The sequence below is a fragment of the Cervus elaphus genome, chromosome 20 (assembly GCF_910594005.1).
Source record: "Cervus elaphus chromosome 20, mCerEla1.1, whole genome shotgun sequence".
Classification (NCBI taxonomy): Eukaryota; Metazoa; Chordata; class Mammalia; order Artiodactyla; family Cervidae; genus Cervus; species Cervus elaphus.
The window spans coordinates 44,198,480-44,218,751 of NC_057834.1; the positions used below are offsets into that span (position 1 = coordinate 44,198,480).

Sequence of the window (20,272 nt, forward strand, 5' to 3'; positions counted from 1 at the left end):
GAATTTGTGTTCATCTCATTGAGTCTCTGTTTACTCATCTACCAGTAAGGGGCTGAGACTAGATGATTGCTGGTGTCCTACCCCCAACCCCCGCCCCCTCCAAATATGATAGATACTGGAGCTTTGAACGCTGGCTCCTGCTTGTCATTTGGGTAGGAATGGAAATGTTACCTTCCCCGGAATGGCTTTTAAATTCAGCTTCCTCCTTCCACCTCACCACTGGATCTCATCATTTGTAGACTTTATCATCAGAAATCATCTTGTTTACTTTTTGTCACCTTTGGCAGATGTTAAGCTCCAGAGAGCAGCAGTCTTGACTTTTGTGTTACCTGCTCTTAGAACAATACCTGGCATAGAGTAGATGCTTAGCTTCGCCAATAAATGGAATTTAGTGTGGCAGGGAGAGAGCTGCAAGCATAGAGTCAGTATGTTTGGATAACGCTTTAATCAAGGAGGAGGCTGAAGAACTCTGATACTCTCTCAGGCACTTAAGGTCCTTGCCTGCGAGTATGCTAAGTCACTTCAGTCATATCCAACTCTGTGTGACCCATGGACCGTAGCCCGCCAGGCTCCTCTGCCCATGGGATTCTCCAGGCAAGAATACTGGTGTGGGTTGCCATGCCCTCCTCCAGGGGATCTTCCCGACCTAGGGATTGAACCTGTGACTCCTTTGGCTCTTGAATTGGCAGGCGGGTTCTTTGCCACTAGTGCCACTTGGGAGGCCCTTAAAGTCCTAAGTCTGATGGAGTGGGAATGGACATCTCTGGACATCTTGGTTAAATGATTTTCACATTTGTTGCACAGGAACTTGATGAGAGTGGCAAGGCAGAGCTAGAACTAGACGTATTTTCCTAAAGAGTTCAGCATCTCCTTTCCTTGGCCCTTCATGATAATCTCTTTGCCTGGTGAGCATCATCACTAAATGATTAAGTATTAGAAACCTGAATTACAGAGCAGATGTATTCTTACTCTCATGAGGAAATGAGGAAATTGCTTATTTCCTCATCCGTCAAATGGGCATCATAGAACCTAATTCCTAATGTTATGAGAAGGAGACTGGAGAAGCGCATAGTGCCTCTTGCACCTTAAGTGCTACTATTCTGGTGATCATCAGACAGCTTTATGACGGGCATGACCCCAAGGAAGGAAGGAACCCAGGCAGTGGGGAGGATTTTTGATAAATATGAAAGGTAGCTCCTACTCAACTCCATGGCAACTGTGGTCCAAGATTCACCATTAATGAACATGTGTGCTTGCTTAGTCACTAAATCGCGTCCAACTCTTTTTGCTGCCCTATGGACTGTAGCCCTCCAGGCTCCTCTGTCCATAGGATTTCCTAGGCAAGAACACTGGAGTGGGTTGCCCATTCCTCCTCCAGGGGGTCTTCCCTGCCCAGGGATTGAACTCACATCTCCTGCATTGGCAGGCAGACTCTTTACTGCTGAGCTAGCAAGGACGTACCCTGCCCCCCCACCCATTCCCCATTCGTGAACATGCCTCTGCTATTCCTTTTGCCTGGAATGCCTTCCTCCTCCCAGTCTAACTACTTGGGTTCCCTAACACAGCCCTCATGGTTGGGAGGCTGGGCAGATGGTGGGAGGAACCCAGATTCAACTGAGTTTAAATCCAGGTTCTGCTGCTTATCCAAACAGTCATGGAAAACCAGCTTACATTTTCTCTTGTGAAGCGGACCATTAGGATTAAGTAAGAACTCATAAAATGTAACCTCGGCTGGTGCTTGGAGCCTAGTAGGAGCTCAATAAATATGCATAAAATAACAAACATTTTCTTTTCTAGTTGAAATTTAGAGGCTGGAGTGATTCCTTCAGAATCATTGTAGGGGTCAGGCAAGGATTTGCATATGACCTAAAATTTGAACTGAGCCTTGAATATAGTTAGGTCTTTAATTCATCCACTTGGAAAAAAATATGACCTACTATAAATAAATAGTTGGGGGTGGGGGCTGGAGGTGTTTCAGGCAGAGCATGTGGAGTGAGCAAAGGGCGGGCTGGGTGTGGGTGACCACATGTGTGCCAAAAGGTGACACTGAGGAGCAGAGGGGGATAAAGTTGGGCTTGCTTATGTTGTGCCTCAAAGCCTGATCAAGGAGTTTGGACTTTTAGGTTCTTTTCTTTTTAACTTTTTATTTTGTATTGGAGTATAACCAGTTAACAATATTGTGATATTTTCAGGTGAACAGCAAAAGAATTCTGCCATATATATACATGTTTCCATTCTCCCCTAAACCCTCCTCCCATCCAGACTGCCACATAACACTGAGCAGAGTTCCATGTGCTATACAGTGTGTCTTTTTTGGTTATCCATTTTAAATATATCAGTGTGTGCACAACCTTTCCAAACTCCCTAACTATCCCTTCCCCCTATCCTTCCCCACTTCCTTGCAACCATAAATTTGTTCTGTTTTGTAAGTAAGTTCATTTTTGTCACTTCTTTTTGAATTCCACATATAAGGGATGTCAAATGCTATTTCTCCTTCTCTGTCTGACTTACTTCTCTCAGTATGACAATCTGTAGTGGATTTTAGGTTCTTAAGTGGTATTTTTAGAGACTAACATGATGAAAGAAAGACCAGGCAATTTGTCTGGAGGCAGTGTCTGGGAGAGGCCAGAGGACTTTAAGTTATAGGGAAAAAAGCCAGGGGGCAGAAATGCAGTTTCAAAAGGTATTGAAAAGCAAGATACTTTGCTTGGGAGACACTATTTTTGGAGATACTCTCGTTCTGGCCAATCCTCAGGCTAGTTTGGCTGTTTTCAGGGCCCAGTTCTGTCAGCACCACAAAGTATCCTTTCTCCAAGGGCGACTCTTGTTTTCACATGATATTGACTTTCTGTCTCTCCCAACTTGCAGCACTCTTAGATCAGCAAGTAGAGTGGGGAAGCCCTTGAACTCCAACCAGGAGTCCTGTCTTCTGGGACAAAGTATCGTTCATGATGGGTGGGTGGGGGGAGGGGCATTCAGTATCAGCAGGCCAAATAAATTTCAAGATAAGCAGATTCCATTCCTTATCATAAAAGAGAAACAAGAATCACTCACCAGGCCTGTGAGCACTCTTCTCTACTGGAAAACATTTCATTAATTTCCCATACTTGAAATTTATGGCTGCCGAAGACCAAACAGTAATCTTTACAGTGGGAAAGTACAGTTAGCAAAAACATATCTTGAGGCCCCACTTATTTTTCTATTTTTGATACTAATTTAAAACTAATACACTTGAGTGTTTTGAATTTCCACATCTCTTGCTTTTTAAAGGAGGAATCCAGCTGGCTTAAATATAATCTGCAGCAAAGATACTGGGTCTGCTCTAGGTAAAATATTTTTGAAGGATGAAATTGAATTTCATTTATCTCCTCCTTGCTTGAGACATCTGTCAATACCAACTGAGATACAATAGGATTTCTTTTATGTTGTTGGAAGAAACAGTGTCTCCCAAGGCTCTTAGGCAGGCTGTGAAAGAAGGCAGACACACCTGGCCCAGCACGGAGGCCCTTGATCGGGGCTGTCAGCTATAGAGGATTCTCTGATGGTCTATAGGTGCTGACATAACATCACCAGTCTTTACCAGTTGTAGTTTTTCAACAAAAGTCTGTGTTAGTCACTCAGTTGTGTCCAACTCTTTGTGACCCCATGGCCTGTCAGGCTCCTCTGAGCATGGAAGTCTCCAGGCAAGAAATCTGGAATGAGTTGCCACTTTCTTCTCCAGGGGATCTTCCCGATCCAGGGATAGAACCAGGTCTCCTAGCATTGCAGGGAGATTCTTTACCAACCAAGCCACCAGGGAAGCCCAACAAAAGTCTAGTGATTTCTTTGTTTAACTCATTACACAGCAATGCTGAAGAGGCAGCATTTCTCACAAGGGCATGATATGTGCATATGCCTGGCTGAGCTTCTTGGGAAGGTTGCTTTCTTCTTACTGAAGTTCAAAGTGTTTTATAGACCAGCATGGAGTTTTATGGTAAAGTGAGTAACATTCAGTTTGAATGTTAGCCAAGAGTTCCTGCCCTCTCTTCCCCTCATGCCTCAATGAAACGGATATCATTTACTCTCTGGTTACATCCTAGGTTATACAAACAGCCTCCTATAGTTGCAGTAACTAGGATTAAACATTATTGCCCACTATCTTGCTCAGTTTTTGTTCTTTGAGTTTTTCATGCCTTGGGTGTTGGTTACATAAGCACCTTGTAAGGAGAGGTTGTGTTTTCTTTGCAGTCTGACACTGTCTGCACCATTGATTCCTAACCATTTTCCTCTTATCTAAAATAGATGGACATAAATAAAGAACATTACAGCATACTAACACATATATATGGAATTTAGAAAGATGGTAACGATAACTCTATATGCAAAACAGAAAAAGAGACACAGAAATACAGAACAGACTTTTGAACTCTGTGGGAGAAGGTGAGGGTGGGATGTTTTGAAAGAACAGCATGTATATTATCTATGGTGAAACAGATCACCAGCCCAGGTGGGATGCATGAGACAAGTGCTCCGACCTGGTGCACTGGGAAGACCCAGAGCAATCGGGTGGAGAGGGAGGTGGAAGGGGGGATCGGGATGGGGAATACGTGTAAATCTATGGCTGATTCATATCAATGTATGACAAAACCCACTGAAATGTTGTGAAGTAATTAGCCTCCAACTAATAAAAAAAATAAAAAATAAAAAAATAAAGATGCCAAATCCAAAAATAAAATAAAATAAAATAAAATAGATGGAGTATCTATTTTATAAGATGGTGGTTGATCCAAAGCACTCCTGACTGATGGTAGTAGATAACTGTATTGATAGAATGATCCACTACATCCTAGATTTGAGGAGAAAGACAAAGAAGACAGCACTGGGTGTTTTCTTTCCTGACAGTAGTCATTGCACCTGGCTGTCTCTGATCACAGCCCCTTTCTGATTTCCCCCTCCAAGCAGAATGCTGTTTATCCCACATCCTTTCTCTAATCTTTTGGGAATCCAGTGAGTGGACCTGTTCCCTAGTTACTCCCTGGTAACCATGATCCATCCACACCTCAGCATGTCGGGTGAAACTTCCCTCACTCCATCTTCTCCACCCTTGTATGTGGGTCCCTTGGCTGCTCTATCTTGTTCTCATATCTGTTAGAACTCATTTTCTTCAGATGTTTGAACTCTCTGGCCAGCTTAGTTCTGTAAAGGCTCCCCAGAATCTTTTACCTCCTTAACACATGGCATTTGGTTCCATTTTGGTAATTCCCTAGCTTTCAGTCTTACATGGTAGTTCTCAGGAAAATCTGAGTTCATTATTTGAGCTTGATTTCATGGGGGAACAAAATCTTCAGCCGACTTTTCAGCAGCTAAAACTAACTTTGCAGAGGTGGTCCAGAGTGAGGAGACAGAGAATCTCTGACCTGACAATCAAGATGCCTGCTTATCCCTAGTCCATCACTCAATCTCTTGTCGGCTTCACAAGGAAAATCAGAAACACCACTCAAATGTCATCACAGGGAATGGGGTTCCCATGGACTCAGGACTTCCACCAGAGAGCAGGGAATATGGTTCACCTGGAGTGGGCTTCTCTGCTCCAGACACTGTACTTAGATTGCTCTACACCATCCATCTTCAGTGATCTTGGCCTGGTGGGTTGACCCACGTGCATTTCCTATTTCTGGTGTATTTCTATCTCCAGGTCAAAATTAAGGAAGCCACACATGTTCTCATAGCTAGCAAGTGGTAACAGTGGAATTAAAAAGCGGGTTTGGCTTTAAGACTCTGGTTCTTTCTAATGTACTTTATCCAGACTAGAATGCTCAGGGAAAATGGAAATAAAAACAAACTCCCTTCACATCAGCCACATACCTATGTTTAGACTTTTTGTTACTGGAAACTACTCTGTTGTAAACATTGTTTAAGATGACTTTTCCTATGTCAGCTGCTTAATTTTCAAAACTGTTCTCTCAGTCCCCTCATCCTCCCTCTCCCCATTCATCCTGCCCAGTCAGAACTAGAACTAGCACTAGAACTAGAACAGAAGCTAGAACACTTCGTCTTTTCCATCACTCCATCTTTGTAGCTCAGTGCTGCATGCATGCTCAGTTGTGTCCGACTCTTTGTGGCTCCATGGACTGTAGCCCAACAGGCTCCTCTGTCCACAGAATTTTCCAGGTAAGAATACTGGAGTGCTTGCCATTTCCTACTCCATTGGATCTTCCTGACCCAGGGATCAAACCTGAGTCTCTTGTGTCTCCTGCATTGGCAGGTGGATTCTTGACCATTAGCACCACCTGGGAAGCCCTCATGCAGTTTCTCTTCCTCACAATTCAGACCAGCCTCAGAGTCTCATGTTTTAATGAACTCTGGGCTCATTGCAAACATAGAAACCCTCACCTCCTAGCTGTTTGTTTTTAACATGTCATGCTCCAACCTGGGGTAAAAGTGACCACTTTCTTCTTCTATTCTTGATTTCTTAGGTAGGCCAAAAAGTTTGTTTGAGTTTTCCCATAGGCTCTTATGGAAAATCCTGAACGAACTTTTTGATCAACCTAATACATAGTGAGAAAAAGGCATGAGAAATCATGTTGATTGGTCTTGTATAAATTCATGAGATCTATATTTATCTGTCTAATGAAAAAAATATATTTTGGCCTAAGTTTTTACTTAGAAATTTTTATTCAACGTGTTGCCTGTTTATAGTGAAACAATGCTGAGGCTTTGGAGAGCCGTTTTGCCAAGATTATAAACTGCCAGCCCAGGGGTCCAATTCTGTTTACTTTACATGAAGTTTTTTTTTTTTTAACTTTGAAATCACTGCTTGTTTTTAAATATGGGGACATTTCACATAAATCTGGACTTTTAAGTTCTCTGAGAGATTGGAAGATCCAGCACACTCGGCTCTTATTTCCTCATAGCAGTGGCCTTTGGAGGTAAATACTGCTAATCCACATTCCTCTCCTAGCCACCTTCACTGATTTATCAGTTTGGGGCCCAATGGAGAATGTGGAGAATGTGGAGAATGTGGAATGGCCCACATTCTCAAAGTTCCTCATTTGTCTCAGTAAGTTGACCTTATCTTCCTCTTTGTCTCATTTTCCCCACTTGTCTCCTGCCTCAGTAGAAGTATTCCATTCTCATCAAGGCCAAACCCATTTTCTATGCTGTCTGTATCATCCCTTGATATACAAATGTTAAAAATAAACCCATCCACTAACCCTACTTCCCCCTCAAACTGCTATCCCAATGCTCTCATGTATCTGTTTCAGGATGTATCTCTATTCCTTGCCTCTGTTATTTACTAGGGTTCACTTGCTTCTTAGTCCCTTATCTGCCTTGAACTTCCATTTTCTAAACTTAGTGGTGTTTTCTGTTTTTATTCTCTTTATCCCCTAGCAGGGTTTTGCATTGTTAACTATGTTGTCTAGAAATTCCTCTTTTAGATTGGACTGTAAAATCTTGGCCATCTGATTATTCCTTCTCAGCTTCCTCTTCTTGTCACCTAGATATCAGTATTACCCAAGGCTTTATCTTTGGCTCCCCTCCTTTCATGTTCTTACTCCCGGGCGTCACATAAGCATTGCTGTGAGGATTCTAGGCCACCACTGCCCGAGCTCCAGGTCCACACTTCTGTCTACCTGCAGGATGTTCTGCCAAGTCCTCTGATTTTTAAAAGTTTTTAACTTTTGAAGATTTATCCCCATATTTTCTTCTAAGAGTTTAGAAGAAACAGTTCTAGCTCTTAATTTTTTCTTTGATGTTGAATTAATTTTTGCGTGTAAAGTGAAGTAGATATTCAATTCCTTTTTTTCTTCTTTAGTCCTTTTATTTAAAACCATCTCAAACTGACTTTGCCATATCATTCTTCATGACTATACCATCTTTTAACGGTACAACTTGTCTGCCAGTCACCAAGGCATGAACCTGTGGGTCTTTTTCTTTATTTTTTTGACTTCTTCCTTTCTAACACCCAGCCCAAGTAGGCAATGTTACTTGGAAGATGCATTAGTCTCCTAGCTGTCATAACAGAATACCACGTAACAGAATCCCTTGTTGCTTAAGCAGAAATTTCTTTCTTCACAGTTCTGGAGGCTAGAAATCCAAAGTCAAGGTGCCAGCAGGCCTCTGTTGTTGGTTTGCAGATGGCAGCCTTCTTACTGTGTCTTCACGTGGCCCTTGCAGAGAAAGAGCCAGACCCACATTTTTGGACCTCTTTTAACCTTAATTATCTCTTTACAAGGCTCTATCTCCAAATAGTCATAAGATTTCAACATATGAATTTTGGGAGTGAAACAATTGAGTCCATAACAGACGGGGAGTCTAAGGCTTGAAGTAGAAAAAGTATCAAGGGTGAAGTGTTAGTCACTCAGTTGTGCCCAACTCTGGGACCCCACGGACTTCAGCCCACCAGGCTCCTCTGTCCATGGGATTTTCCAGGCAAGGATACTGGAGTGGGTTGCCACGTCCTTCTTCAGGGGATCTTCCCAACCCAGGTCTCTTGCACTGCAGGCAGATGCTTTACTGACTGAGCTACGCAGGAAGCCCAGGAAAAAACTGAGCAAGGGTGATAAGTCCAGGGAAAGTATACCACTTGTGGGGGAGCAGACAGGATGGGAAAACGACCACAGAATTAGGGTGTTCTGGCAACTCAGAGCTGAGAGCAGTCAGAAGCACAGCTGTGTTCACATTGGGCAGTGACCTCAGAAGACAGAATTGTGCATGTACCACTCTGTGCCACCTCTGAAGGAGAGGATTTCGATCCGGGGCCAGAGACCAGGCTTGACCACTGGAGCTTTTTGTGTCACAGAATTTTATTAAAGTATAAGAAAGAGAGAGAAAGCTTCTGACATAGACATCAGAAGGGGGCAGAAAGAATGCCCCCTTGCTAGTTTTTAGCAAGGTGTTTTATGTCTGTTAGAAAGCTGTTGATCAGATAAGAGAGACACCTCTAGGCTGAGGGAGTTTCATCAGGCCCCTCTCCCACAATATGAGTTTTATCTCCCGGTCATAAAACAATTGATATGAATACTGGTTTGTTAAGCCATTATTAGCTCAAGGTTTGAGAAAAGGAAAAAAAAGTTAGTCTTAGGCAGAACCATTTTGAAGAAAGGCAGATTCCAAAGTAAATACATAGTTTCATTAACATAGCTTAAGAAAAATATTTCCATAAGAAAAATGCATTGGTTAGCTCAAGGCAGAATCAGGTGTAGTCCACACAGAATTAAAAGAAGCCTCTTTTAATTTTGTGTAGAGAAGGAATAAAACCGTCACTTGCAATTTATTTCCTCCTGCCCCTTGGGGACCTCTGGCCTTCCCACCTGTTACCCTCTCAAATCCACAACAAAACTGTGTGTGAGTGAGGTAGGCAGTAATTAGGGAGATCACAGGGACCTGGTGTATCTCATGGTCAGTGTAAATAAATGTTTTGTACACCTGTGTTGTTGTACCTGTCCTGTCTGAGGCCGCCTCTGTGTGGAGAAATCTGAGAGGACAGGAGTGAAGCCTTAATACCACATGTGGCTGAGTCCTCTCTGGTTCCTCCAGCTCTTTCACCTCTCTTCTCACGTAGAGGTGCGGGCTCAGGCTGCACGTGAGGAGGATTAGCACAACAGCCTGCCTTACCTCCAGGGTGTCTTTGCTTCAGGCCATCCCTCCTACCACTAGCGGAGCCCAACTCTGATCCTGTCCTTCCTCTGCTTATAAGCCTTGCTTATAACATGCCTGAGTGCGTGCTAAGTCGCTTCAGTTGTGTCTGACTCTTTGCGACCCTATGGACTGTAGCCTGCCAGGCTCCTCTGTCCATGGGATTCTCCAGGCAAGAATACCAGAGTGGGTTGCCTTGCCCTCCTCCAGGGAATCTTTCTGACCCAGGGATTGAACCAGGCATCTCTTATGACTCCTGCATTGGCAGGTGGATTCCTTACCAATAGCGCCACCATGGAAGCCTCTGCTTGGTCCCTGCTGACCACCAAACTAAGGCCAGATCCCTTGGACTGTTATTAGAGGCCTTTACAGTCTAAGTTGTCACCCATGACAAAAGGATGTGTTGGCTGTCCTCCTGTTGGCTGTTCTTCAGTCACTTTGGGTTTTAGCTCTTCTTTGACCATCCCCAAGAACTTTGCCACTTCCATGCCTGAGGTTCATACTATTCTTTGTGGCTAGAATATTCTTTTCCTACTTCTGTCCTATTGAAGTCCTACCCATCTGTTGTCAATGTCTACATCAAATCCTATATAAATTGCGAAGCTTTCCTTGATTTGTCTCATGTTGTAGGTCTCATGGCATTTATACTCTGCTCACAGTGGTTGCTCATTCTGTACTAAAACTTTTCTTCACCCCTATTTAACTATAAAGTCCATGAGGATAGAGGTGTTGTTTTACTTTATTCCTTCAACTACTTAACAGTGTTCTGCATATCAGTTCAGTTTAATTCAGTTGCTCAGTTGTGTCCAACTCTTTGCAGCCCCATGAACCGCAGCACGCCAGGCCTCCCTGTCCATCACCAACTCCCAGAGTCCACCCAAACCCATATCCATCGAGTTGTTGATGCCATCCAACCATCTCATCCTCTGTCGTCCCCTTCTCCTCCTGCCCTCAATCTTTCCCAGCATCAGGGTCTTTTCAAATGAATCAGCTCTCTGCATCAGGTGGCCAAAGTATTGGAGTTTCAGTTTCAACATCAGTCCCTAATCAGTCCTTCCAATGAACACCCAGGACTGATCTCCTTTAGGATGGACTGGTTGGATCTCCTTGCAGACCAAGGGAGTCTCCAGTCTTCTCCAACACCACAGTTCAAAAGCATCAATTCTTTATAGTCCAACTCTCACATCCATACATGACTATTGGAAAAACCATAGCCTTGACAAGACAGACCTTTGTTGGCAAAGTAATGTCTCTGCTTTTTAATATGCTGTCTATTATGGTCATAGCTTTTCTTCCAAGGAGCAAGCATCTTTTAATTTCATGGATGCAATCACCATCCGCAGTAGAGGCAAATATTTGTGGCATGGACAAATGAAATCAGATTTGGGCCAATATGTCTTCTTGATGTTCAGCAGAATTTTGAGGGATCTTTGTTCATGATTCCAAACAAGTTGCATATACTCCAGGATGCTCATTGGAGAATCTAGTTGTTTGGCCTCAGACAGGAATGGAACTTGGGTTTCCACCCATCGGATGATAGAGGAGGAGAAATGGCCTCAACTCTTTTTAAAAAAAATTATTTATTTTGTCTGTACTGGGTCTTTGTTGCTGCGTGCGGGCTTTTTCTAGTTGAGGTGAGTGGGAGCTACTCTTTGCTGTGGTGCTCAGGTTTCTCATGGTGCTGTCTTCTCTTGTCATGGCGCACAGGCTCTAAGGCATGCAGGCTTCCACAGGTGTGCCATCACAGCACGTGGAATCTTCCTGCACCAGGGGTTGAACCCCTGACCCCTGCATTGGCAGGCAGATTCTTAACCACTGAACCATCAGGGAAGTCCCAGCCTCAACTCTTAAGGTGGTTAGGTTTAGGGGGACTGGAAAAGGTCCCCTCAGACTTAATTCACAGAACAAAGAGCCTGTGGGGGCTATTAAAGTTTGCTTTCATCTGCTGGATTCTGTTTGCCCGGGTCAGAACTAGAATGTGGTGGGAAGCAGAGGCACAGGCTTTAGGTTGCCACACACTCCTGTGCTGCAGGTCAGGAGGGACCGTGGGCAGAGCGGGATCCTGAGAACCTCTCCTAACCAGGCTGCCACCTTGGTTTCTCAAGTGGAGTAAAGGTGAGCTCAAGGTAGCTGTTAATAGTTCACCCAGCCTTGACATTCTTCTCTGACCCGTGAGGGTGTTATCCCAAGGCCGAGGGGCAGAGAAGGGGAGCTGGGAGCAGAAAGAGTGCTTTTGAGCATGAGTTTGTTAAACTCGTGGGGATTTTAAACATGCCCATGTTCCGTTTCAAGCCTGGACTGAGTCAGTAGATCTGAGGTGGGGCCTAACTGAGCATCTAAGTTTTTATAAGTCTCTGTTAGTGATTCTGAGGGCCAGCTAGGATTGAGATTAAACATGTAAGGTGACTGTGAGGATTAAATGAGATCATGTAGCATGCCTGAATATAGCATGGTGAGTTTTAAATGGTAATGTGATTTACTATTACTTGCATTACCTGATGGTCTATAGATTTATGCTAACCACTGAGAAAATCTGTTCTGTCAGAGGAAACCAGCTGCCTTTGGGCAGACAACTCCCAGGACTGAGGAGATGAATGAAGATCCTCTAATTCTTGCTGACTTCACTTTTCCAGGAGTTATCTTTTTCTTCCTCAGAAAAATTTGCTCTTCCCTGACTTGTGTTTGATCTGATCTGTAGCGGTTTGGGGATTCTTTTTTTTTAAACTTTTATTGGAGTAGAGTTGATTTATAATGTCTTGTTTCAGATGTATAGCAAAGTGAATCTTATATACGTGTATATATAATACACATATCTGTTTATATATATATAAAGTATATAATATATTCATTCATTATTTTATATATATATATAATATACCCATCCATATATATATATATATATAATAACCCATTAGGTTATTACAAAATATTGAGTGGAATTCCTTGTGCTATACAGTAGGTCCTTATTAGTTATCTATTTTATATAAATATGTATATATATTTATATATAGTAGTGTGTATCTGTCAGTCCCAATCTCCTCATTCATCACTTTCCTCCTTTGTAACCAAAAGTTTGATTTCAAGATCTGTGAGTCTGTTTCTGTTTTTCTTTCATAAAATAACACCTGGAAACTAACAGGAGTTAGATAACTGCTTTAGAGCAGGAAGTAGTTTGGAAAACCCTGTGTTTCCTTTTGTTTTGGGAGATGCTTTGTGTTCTTGTCAGGTTCCCACTGATCTTGAGATGCTCAAATATTTCTCAGGAGACAAGAGCTTTTGATAGACTAAGTACCTTTAAAATCCCCTCACTTCTAGTCCTCCCCTGCACTGAGTGGAAGTGGGGGGCTTAGGAGCATTTCCGCCCATGGTATTTTTTAACTGGACCTTTCCACTTACAGCAACTATCACGGAACAGAGGGCTTTTTGAGGTGCCAGTGACAAGGCAGTGGCGCTTCACTGCTGGGGATCCCACTGACCTGGGGATCAGTTAAAATGGAATCTCACTATTTTCACAAACTAGCCTTGTTGGGGGAAGTCCTGCAGGTTCTAGACCCAAACACATGAACTGAGGGGAAAATGAGGCTTCCTCCTAGCCTTGGCCAGCTAAGCTGAACCCTTCTGGTGGTTAAGTCTCACTTTTGTGGTCATGATCCTCTCAGGAGCAGCTCCTGCTCAGACTTGTGGTCCACCCAGCCCTGCTGGGAGGGTGGGTGTCCCCTGGCACTGGGTATGAGCCCATGTTGATGGACCTGGGAGACCTTTGCCTGCCTTGGCCTTGGAAGAGTCTCCTGGATCCTACCAGACATTTCTCTCCTGCGGAAAATCATGTGGTGGCTTCAGTCCTTTCTCTGGCCAGCTTCATAGGTCCTACCTGCCCTCCTCCCTAACTTCTAAGATGTACCTGCATTTTCTCCTTGACCAGGGACATATTATTCCCTTTCCTGGTAGCAATGCTCTAATCCTTTTAGAAGGTGGGGTCTAAAGGTTCGATTAATAATTAAGTTTGATTTTAAAAAATCTCTTTGGCTCATACCTGGAGTCTTTCCTACCTACCAGCTGGCACTTTGTTCTCCTTCCCACACACAAGCAACTTTGTTGCCAAGAACTGACTCTTCTCAGAGCTCAGAAATGGTTAGAGCTTTCTTTCATTTCCAGTATTTTATTTTGGCTATTTTAACTGGGGAATAAAGCTGACTGAGGGTTTGATGGACTCCAGTTTCAGACTGCTCATATGATGTTGTAGAAATCTATGGGCCTTCATTAATTACATATCTATCTGCCATAGGGTTCTGATCCCTGTATTCTCAGGAAGTGGAAGATGGGGATGGGGGCTAAAGAAACAAGATCTTTTTTTTTTAAATCATTACCTTCACTTGTTTTTAATTTTTAAACATTGAAGTATAATGATTTACACTATTCTGTTTCAGGTGTACAACATACTGATTCAAAATTTTTATAGACTATACTCCATTTAATGGAGTAGGAAATGGTAATCCACTCTAGTATTTCTTGCCTGGGGAATTCCATGGATGGAGGAGCCTGGTGGACTACGGTCCATGGGGTCTCAAAGAGTCAGACATGACTGAGCAACTGAGCACATACATACTCCACTTAAAGTTATTATAAAATATTGGCTATATTCCCTGTGCTGTACAATATATCCTTGTAGCTAATTTATTTTATTCACAGTAGTTTGTATCTCTTAATCCCTGACCCATGTCTTGCCCCTCTCCCCTTCCCTCCCACCACTGGTAACTACTAGTTTGTTTTTTATATCTGTGAGTCTATTTTTGTTTTGTTATATACATTTTATTTTTTAGATTCCACATATAAGTGATAACATATAGTATTTGTCTTTCTCTGTCTGATTTATTTCACGAAGCATAGAACCCTCCAGGTCCAGCCGTGTTGTTGCAACGTTTCATTCTTTTTTGTGGCTAAGTAGTTTTCCATTGTATATATGTACCATATCTTCTTTATCTGTTCATCCGTCCGTGGACACTTGGGTTGCTTCTGTATCTTGGCTATTGTAAATAATAGTGCTATGAACATTGGGGTGTGTATCTTTTCAAATTAGTGTTCATTTTCTTTGGATATATACCTAGGAGTGGAATTGCTGGGTCATATGATAATTCTATTTTTAATTTTTTGAGGAATCTTTGTACTGTCTTCCATGCACCCATTTACATTCCCACCAGCAAGTGTATGAGGGTTTCCTTTTCTCCACATACTCATCAACACTTGTTAGTTGTGGTCTTTTTGATGACAGCCATTCTGATGAATGTGAGGTGATATCTCACTGTGGTTTTGATTTGCAAGAAAAGGAAGAAGAAACAGGAAACAGTATTTTAAAAAATGTATTTCTTAATTAGGGGAGAATTGCTTTACACTGTTGTGTTGGTTTCTGTCATACATCAACACGAATCAACCACAGGTTGAGTCTCCCTCCCACCCCTGACCCCACCCCTCTCCCAGGTTGTCACTGAGCCCCAGGCTGGGCTCCCTGAGCCATACGGCAAACTCCCACCGGGTCTGCTCCACATGTGGTAATGGCTGTGTTTCAGTGCTACCCTCTCAATTCTTCCCGCCCTCTCCTTCCCCCACCGTGACCACAAGTCTGTTCTCTATGTTTGTGTCTCCACTGCTGCCCTACAAATAGGTTCATTAGTACCATTCTTCTAGATTCCAGATATATGCATTAATATCTGATATTTGAGGAAACAGCACTCTTAAATACAAAGGTCCTTCCCAGCTCAGCCCCAGGTTCCAGAGTCCCAGGCATCCTCATCATGGAGCAGACAGTCTTGCTAAAGTGACGGATTCCAGCCCTGCTTTAGGGGCCAGTGTAACACCAGGACGTGGACTAGACCCACAAGGACTGACCTGTACCAGAGCCCAGTCCTCTTGACTCCTAGCTGAACCATCTCTATACAAGATGGCAAAGGAGACAAACAGTTTTAGGGCTCTATGTAAGTCCAGGCTTTGAAGGTTTGATTGGCTTTCTGCACTGATTGAAAGTGTTAAATATTTCATCAATTTGAGGTGGGCACCAGCATTAATCCTTTAGTGGTTGAATTGTGGGGAGGGCAAACAGGGTGGAAGGATGTAACCCGGGGCTTGGAGCAGTGGCTGTTTCCCCATCAATGTGGTAGCATTTCTATCAGTATTTTCATCATTGTGAACTGGCTCTAATTCTCTGGGCTTCAACCATAGATGTTGAAAAGAAACTCTGACCTTGAACACCTGACCCTTCAAAGACATAAGTGCAGATCTGAGTGATTACTCTCTGGCTGTTTCAAACTTGAAACAAACAAAACAACTTGAGATTTTGCCCAGAAATGCATTTGTGTTTCCTTTTATTTCAGACTTTCAGGTCTCTATTTAGATACAGGAAAGCTTTGCTCTTCTCCTCTCCCCAAACACTAGACTGTCCTGCTATCAAGGAGGTTTCATTTTCCATCCTTGAGAGTAAGACCCTGTGGTTGCCACTGCAGAGTGTGAGATGGCTGAATTTTATGGGTGGGTACCTTATCATTTTTTTGGGCTCCAAGATCACTGTAGATGGTGATTGCAGCCATGAAATTAAAAGATGCTTACTCCTTGGAAGGAAATTTATAACCAACCTAGACAGCATATTAAAAAGCAGAGACATTACTTTGCCAACAAAGGTCCGTCTAGTCAAGGCTATGGTTTTTCCAGTGGTCATGTATGGATGTGAGAGTTGGACTGTGAAGAAAGCTGAGTGTCGAAGAATTGATGCTTTTGAACTGTGGTGTTGGAGAAGACTCTTGAGTGTCCCTTGGACTGCAAGGAGATCCAACCAGTCCATCCTAAAGGAGATCAGTCCTGGGTGTTCATTGGAAGGACTGATGCTGAAGCTGAAACTCCAGTACTTTGGCCACCTCATGCGAAGAATTGACTCATTGGAAAAGACCCTGATGCTGGGAGGGATTGGGGGCAGGAGGAGAAGGGGACGACAGAGAATGAGATGGCTGGATGGCATCACCGACTCGATGGACATGAGTTTGAGTAAACTCTGGGAGTTGGTGATGGACAGGTAGCCTGGCGTGCTGTGATTCATGGGGTTGCAAAGAGTCGGACATGACTGAGCAACTGAACTGAACTGACCTTAGAAATGCGTGGATTCCCTGATGGCTTAGTGGTAAAGAATCTGCCTGCAATGCAGGAGACTCCGGTTTGATCCCTGGGTTGGGAAGATCCCCTGGAGAAGGAAAAGGCAACCCACTCCAGTATTCTTGCCTGGGAAATCCCATGGACAGAGGAACCTGATGGGCTACAGTTCAGGGGGTTGCAAAGAGTTGGACATGACTTAATGACTAAACAACAACTTTATTACTTTAAAAAAATTAATTTATTTTAATTGGAGGCTAATTACTTTACAATATTGTAGTGGTTTTACCATACATTGACATGAATCAGCCATTCTGAACCCCCCTCCCATCTCCCTCCCCATCCCATCTCTCAGGGTCATCCCAGTGCACCAGCCCTGAGCATCCTGTCTCATGCATCGAACCTGGACTGGCAATCTATTTCACATATGTTAATATACATGTTTCAATGCTATTCTCTCAAATCATCCCACCTTACCTTCTCCCACAGAGTCCAGAAGTCTGTTCTTTACATCTGTGTCTCTCTTGCTGTCTTGCATATATGGTCATCGTTACCATCTTTCTAAATTCCATATATATGTATTAATATACTGTATTGGTGTTTTTCTTTCTGACTTACTTCACTCTGTGTAATAGGCTCCAGTTTCATCCACTTCATTAGAACTGATTCAAATGCATTCTTTTTAATAGCTGAGTAATATTCCATTGTGTATATGTACCACAGCTTTCTTATCCATTTGTCTGCTGATGGACATCTAGGTTGCTTCCATGTCCTAGCTATTGTAAACAGTGCTGCGATGAACATTGGGGTACACATGTCTCTTTCAATTCTGGTTTCCTCGGTGTGTATGCCCAGCAGTGGGATTGCTGGGTCGTATGGCAGTTCTATTTTCAGTTTTTTAACGAATCTCCATACTGTTCTTCATAGTGGCTGTACTAGTTTGCATTCCCACCAACAGTGTAAGAGGGTTGCCTTTTCTCTGCACCCTCTCCAGCATTTATTGTTTAAACAAACAACTGTAGGAATGAGCATTCATATGATGATTATAAACAGCCTCATCTCTCTTTTTTTTTTTTTTTAAGCCTCATCTCTTGATGAAAATATCTAATGGTCTTTATTTTGAATAATTATAAGGACATGTTTAGAATTTTGTAGGATTTGGATGAAGAGTCTCTATAATTACCTCCAAATTTCAGAGGGATTTTTTTTTTCCTTCAAGAGTTTTCAGGCCTATGAAATTGAGAGCTGATAGGAATCTAGGAGTAGGTTTGGACATAGATGTGGATTAAAGTTGGAAAATGGAATTGATGCTTGTGGATAGATGATCAGCAGAAAGAGAAGCCAAAGAGAAGTCAGAAGGACCACACACAGATGCCTCTGTGTGAGAAGCCCCACTCTGGTGCTTCCCTCTTCTCCCCTAACTGCCTACTTCCCCCCGTTCCCCCCAAAGCAGCATCTTCCTGGTGGCTGGTCCTGATACAGTAGAGCGGCTAACACTCTCCCAAGTGTGGGTGGCAACCTTGGTGATTGTGTCTTCACTTTTCTCTGCCCTTGGTCCTCAGTGGGGTGAACTCAGCCTTAGGTTCTTGTCAGGCCCTGGTAAGACATTACTTGAAACACTGTTTCTTGTTTCCTTGGCTGCTTAGTCATCCACGCCCCTGGTGGCTTGTCTGCCAGACTCTGCAGAGACCAAGTGAAGTAGCCACAGGGTCAGGCCATGGGAGGCTTTCTGCCCCATGTGTACTGGGCACGGAGGTAGGAGGATGGCCATCTGGAAACACCATGCGTGGCTTCCAGGGAGCCTATTCACCCTCCCCACCCCTGTGCAGTTTTCTGCTCCTGTCCTTCCAGGAGAGATGAATGGTTTATTCTGAGTTACTGGTGGGGAGCTGTGATGAGGGGAACATGAGGGTTTGCCCGGCAGGCAGTTGACCCAGCAGAGTCTAGCCTCTGCTTTACACACACCAGCAGTTCTGGCCTCTGTTCTCAATCCCCCATGGAAAAAAAATTGCTTCCACCAGGAGGGGTTGGGGACCCCTGGCCGGAAATTTTTTTTTTTTTAATTTTATTGATGTATAGTTGATATACAACTTTGTGTTCTTTCTGCTGTAAAGCAAAGTGATTCACTTATACATATTTTTCATATTATCTTCCTTTATGGTTGATCACAGGATAGTGACTATAGTTTCCTGTGCCTGGCAGGAATCTTACACTTAATGACTGGGTGACAGGGCTCCAAGCTTTTACACTTTTCCTTTCCTCATCCTGTGGCCCAGGACCTCGATCCTACAATGGGGTGAAAGAAGTAGCAAGGTGGGTGGAAAAAGAAGGGGCTTCAGGAGGGATAAATCTGACCCGGCAGTGGGAACCCTCTCTCTGTGGGGGAATCCCTATTCCTCTCTGACTAGAACTTCACGGTCCTGGAAACTACTTTTCTGTTTCCAGTGTGTCATGTCAGCTCTTAGGTCTGGCTTCTCTGATTTTTAATTATTTGAGGTCTTCCTTAACTTGTCCCATCTCACCACTCTAATTTTTCAGGTCTTGGAAAAGTCATTTCTCTAGGAAGCCGTACTTTATTCTTCCCACCCCATTCCTTGCTCCCAAGACTCTGTTATGTTCTCCCTCATCACTCTGTTCTTCCCTAGAAGATCATTCACCACATGTTTCTGTAAAAACATGTTCTCCCTGACATGAGAGGAAAAGTATAGATTTGTCTTGTCACAGATTTATCTTCAACACCTTGAACTTGGCAAGCCCTTCAGATATTTAAATGAAAGTGGACTTGGATTTTCTTAAAAATTTTAAGTAATATATTTGGAACTAATTTTTTTTGGTCAGGGGACAAAAGGGAATTTGGTTTTGGAACTACTGAAATTGAAGCATCTGTGTCCAGTACCTAGCTGAATACATGGGTCTGAAACTCAAGTGAAAGGTCATCTTTGGGGAGGAACAGATTTGGAAATCACTACCAAGTCCTGGAAGGTGACCTCCCATACCCCAAATGTTGCTACCTGAACAGCTGGGAGCTGGTGTGATTAGAAGAAAAGATGTATAGGAGATGGAGTACAGATTTCTCACCCCAGTTAGACTCTTTCTCAAGGATTTACCCATTCACTTTTCATCACAGAAATGGCCTCCACCTTCCACCCCCGAGAATGTAAGCTAACCAAACAGGAAGGGAAAAGCTATGGCTTCTTCCTGCGAATTGAGAAGGACACTGACGGCCACCTGGTCCGGGTGATTGAGAAGGGTAGCCCAGCAGAGAAGGCGGGTCTCCAGGATGGAGACAGAGTTCTTAGGATCAATGGTGTCTTCGTGGACAAGGAAGAGCATATGCAGGTAAGCGGGACATTTGGAGTTCTTGAAGGATCTCTTTAGCCCCTATATCTCTGATGACTTTAGTTCTGGGTGTTAGTGGAGCTTTCCTTGCTGCCACTGGTAGGGCAGGACACCTTTACAGCTCTACTCTGCCAGCTAATCAACTCTCCTATGATTAACCAAGAACTGTAAAAGTTATTCCTAG

General features: G+C 43.3%; 1 protein-coding gene across 3 annotated transcripts in view; it reads left to right on the forward strand.

The window, feature by feature from the left end:
* PDZK1 (PDZ domain containing 1) overlaps positions 1 to 20,272 on the forward strand; it is a 53,368-nt gene that overhangs the window by 17,745 nt on the left and 15,351 nt on the right. For all 3 annotated transcript variants that reach the window (XM_043876614.1, XM_043876613.1, XM_043876611.1), the window contains exon 2: positions 19,877 to 20,088. In XM_043876614.1, coding sequence (XP_043732549.1) covers positions 19,879 to 20,088 — 210 coding nt within the window. In that variant the 5' untranslated portion in view covers positions 19,877 to 19,878. The remainder of the gene's footprint in view (positions 1 to 19,876; positions 20,089 to 20,272) is intronic.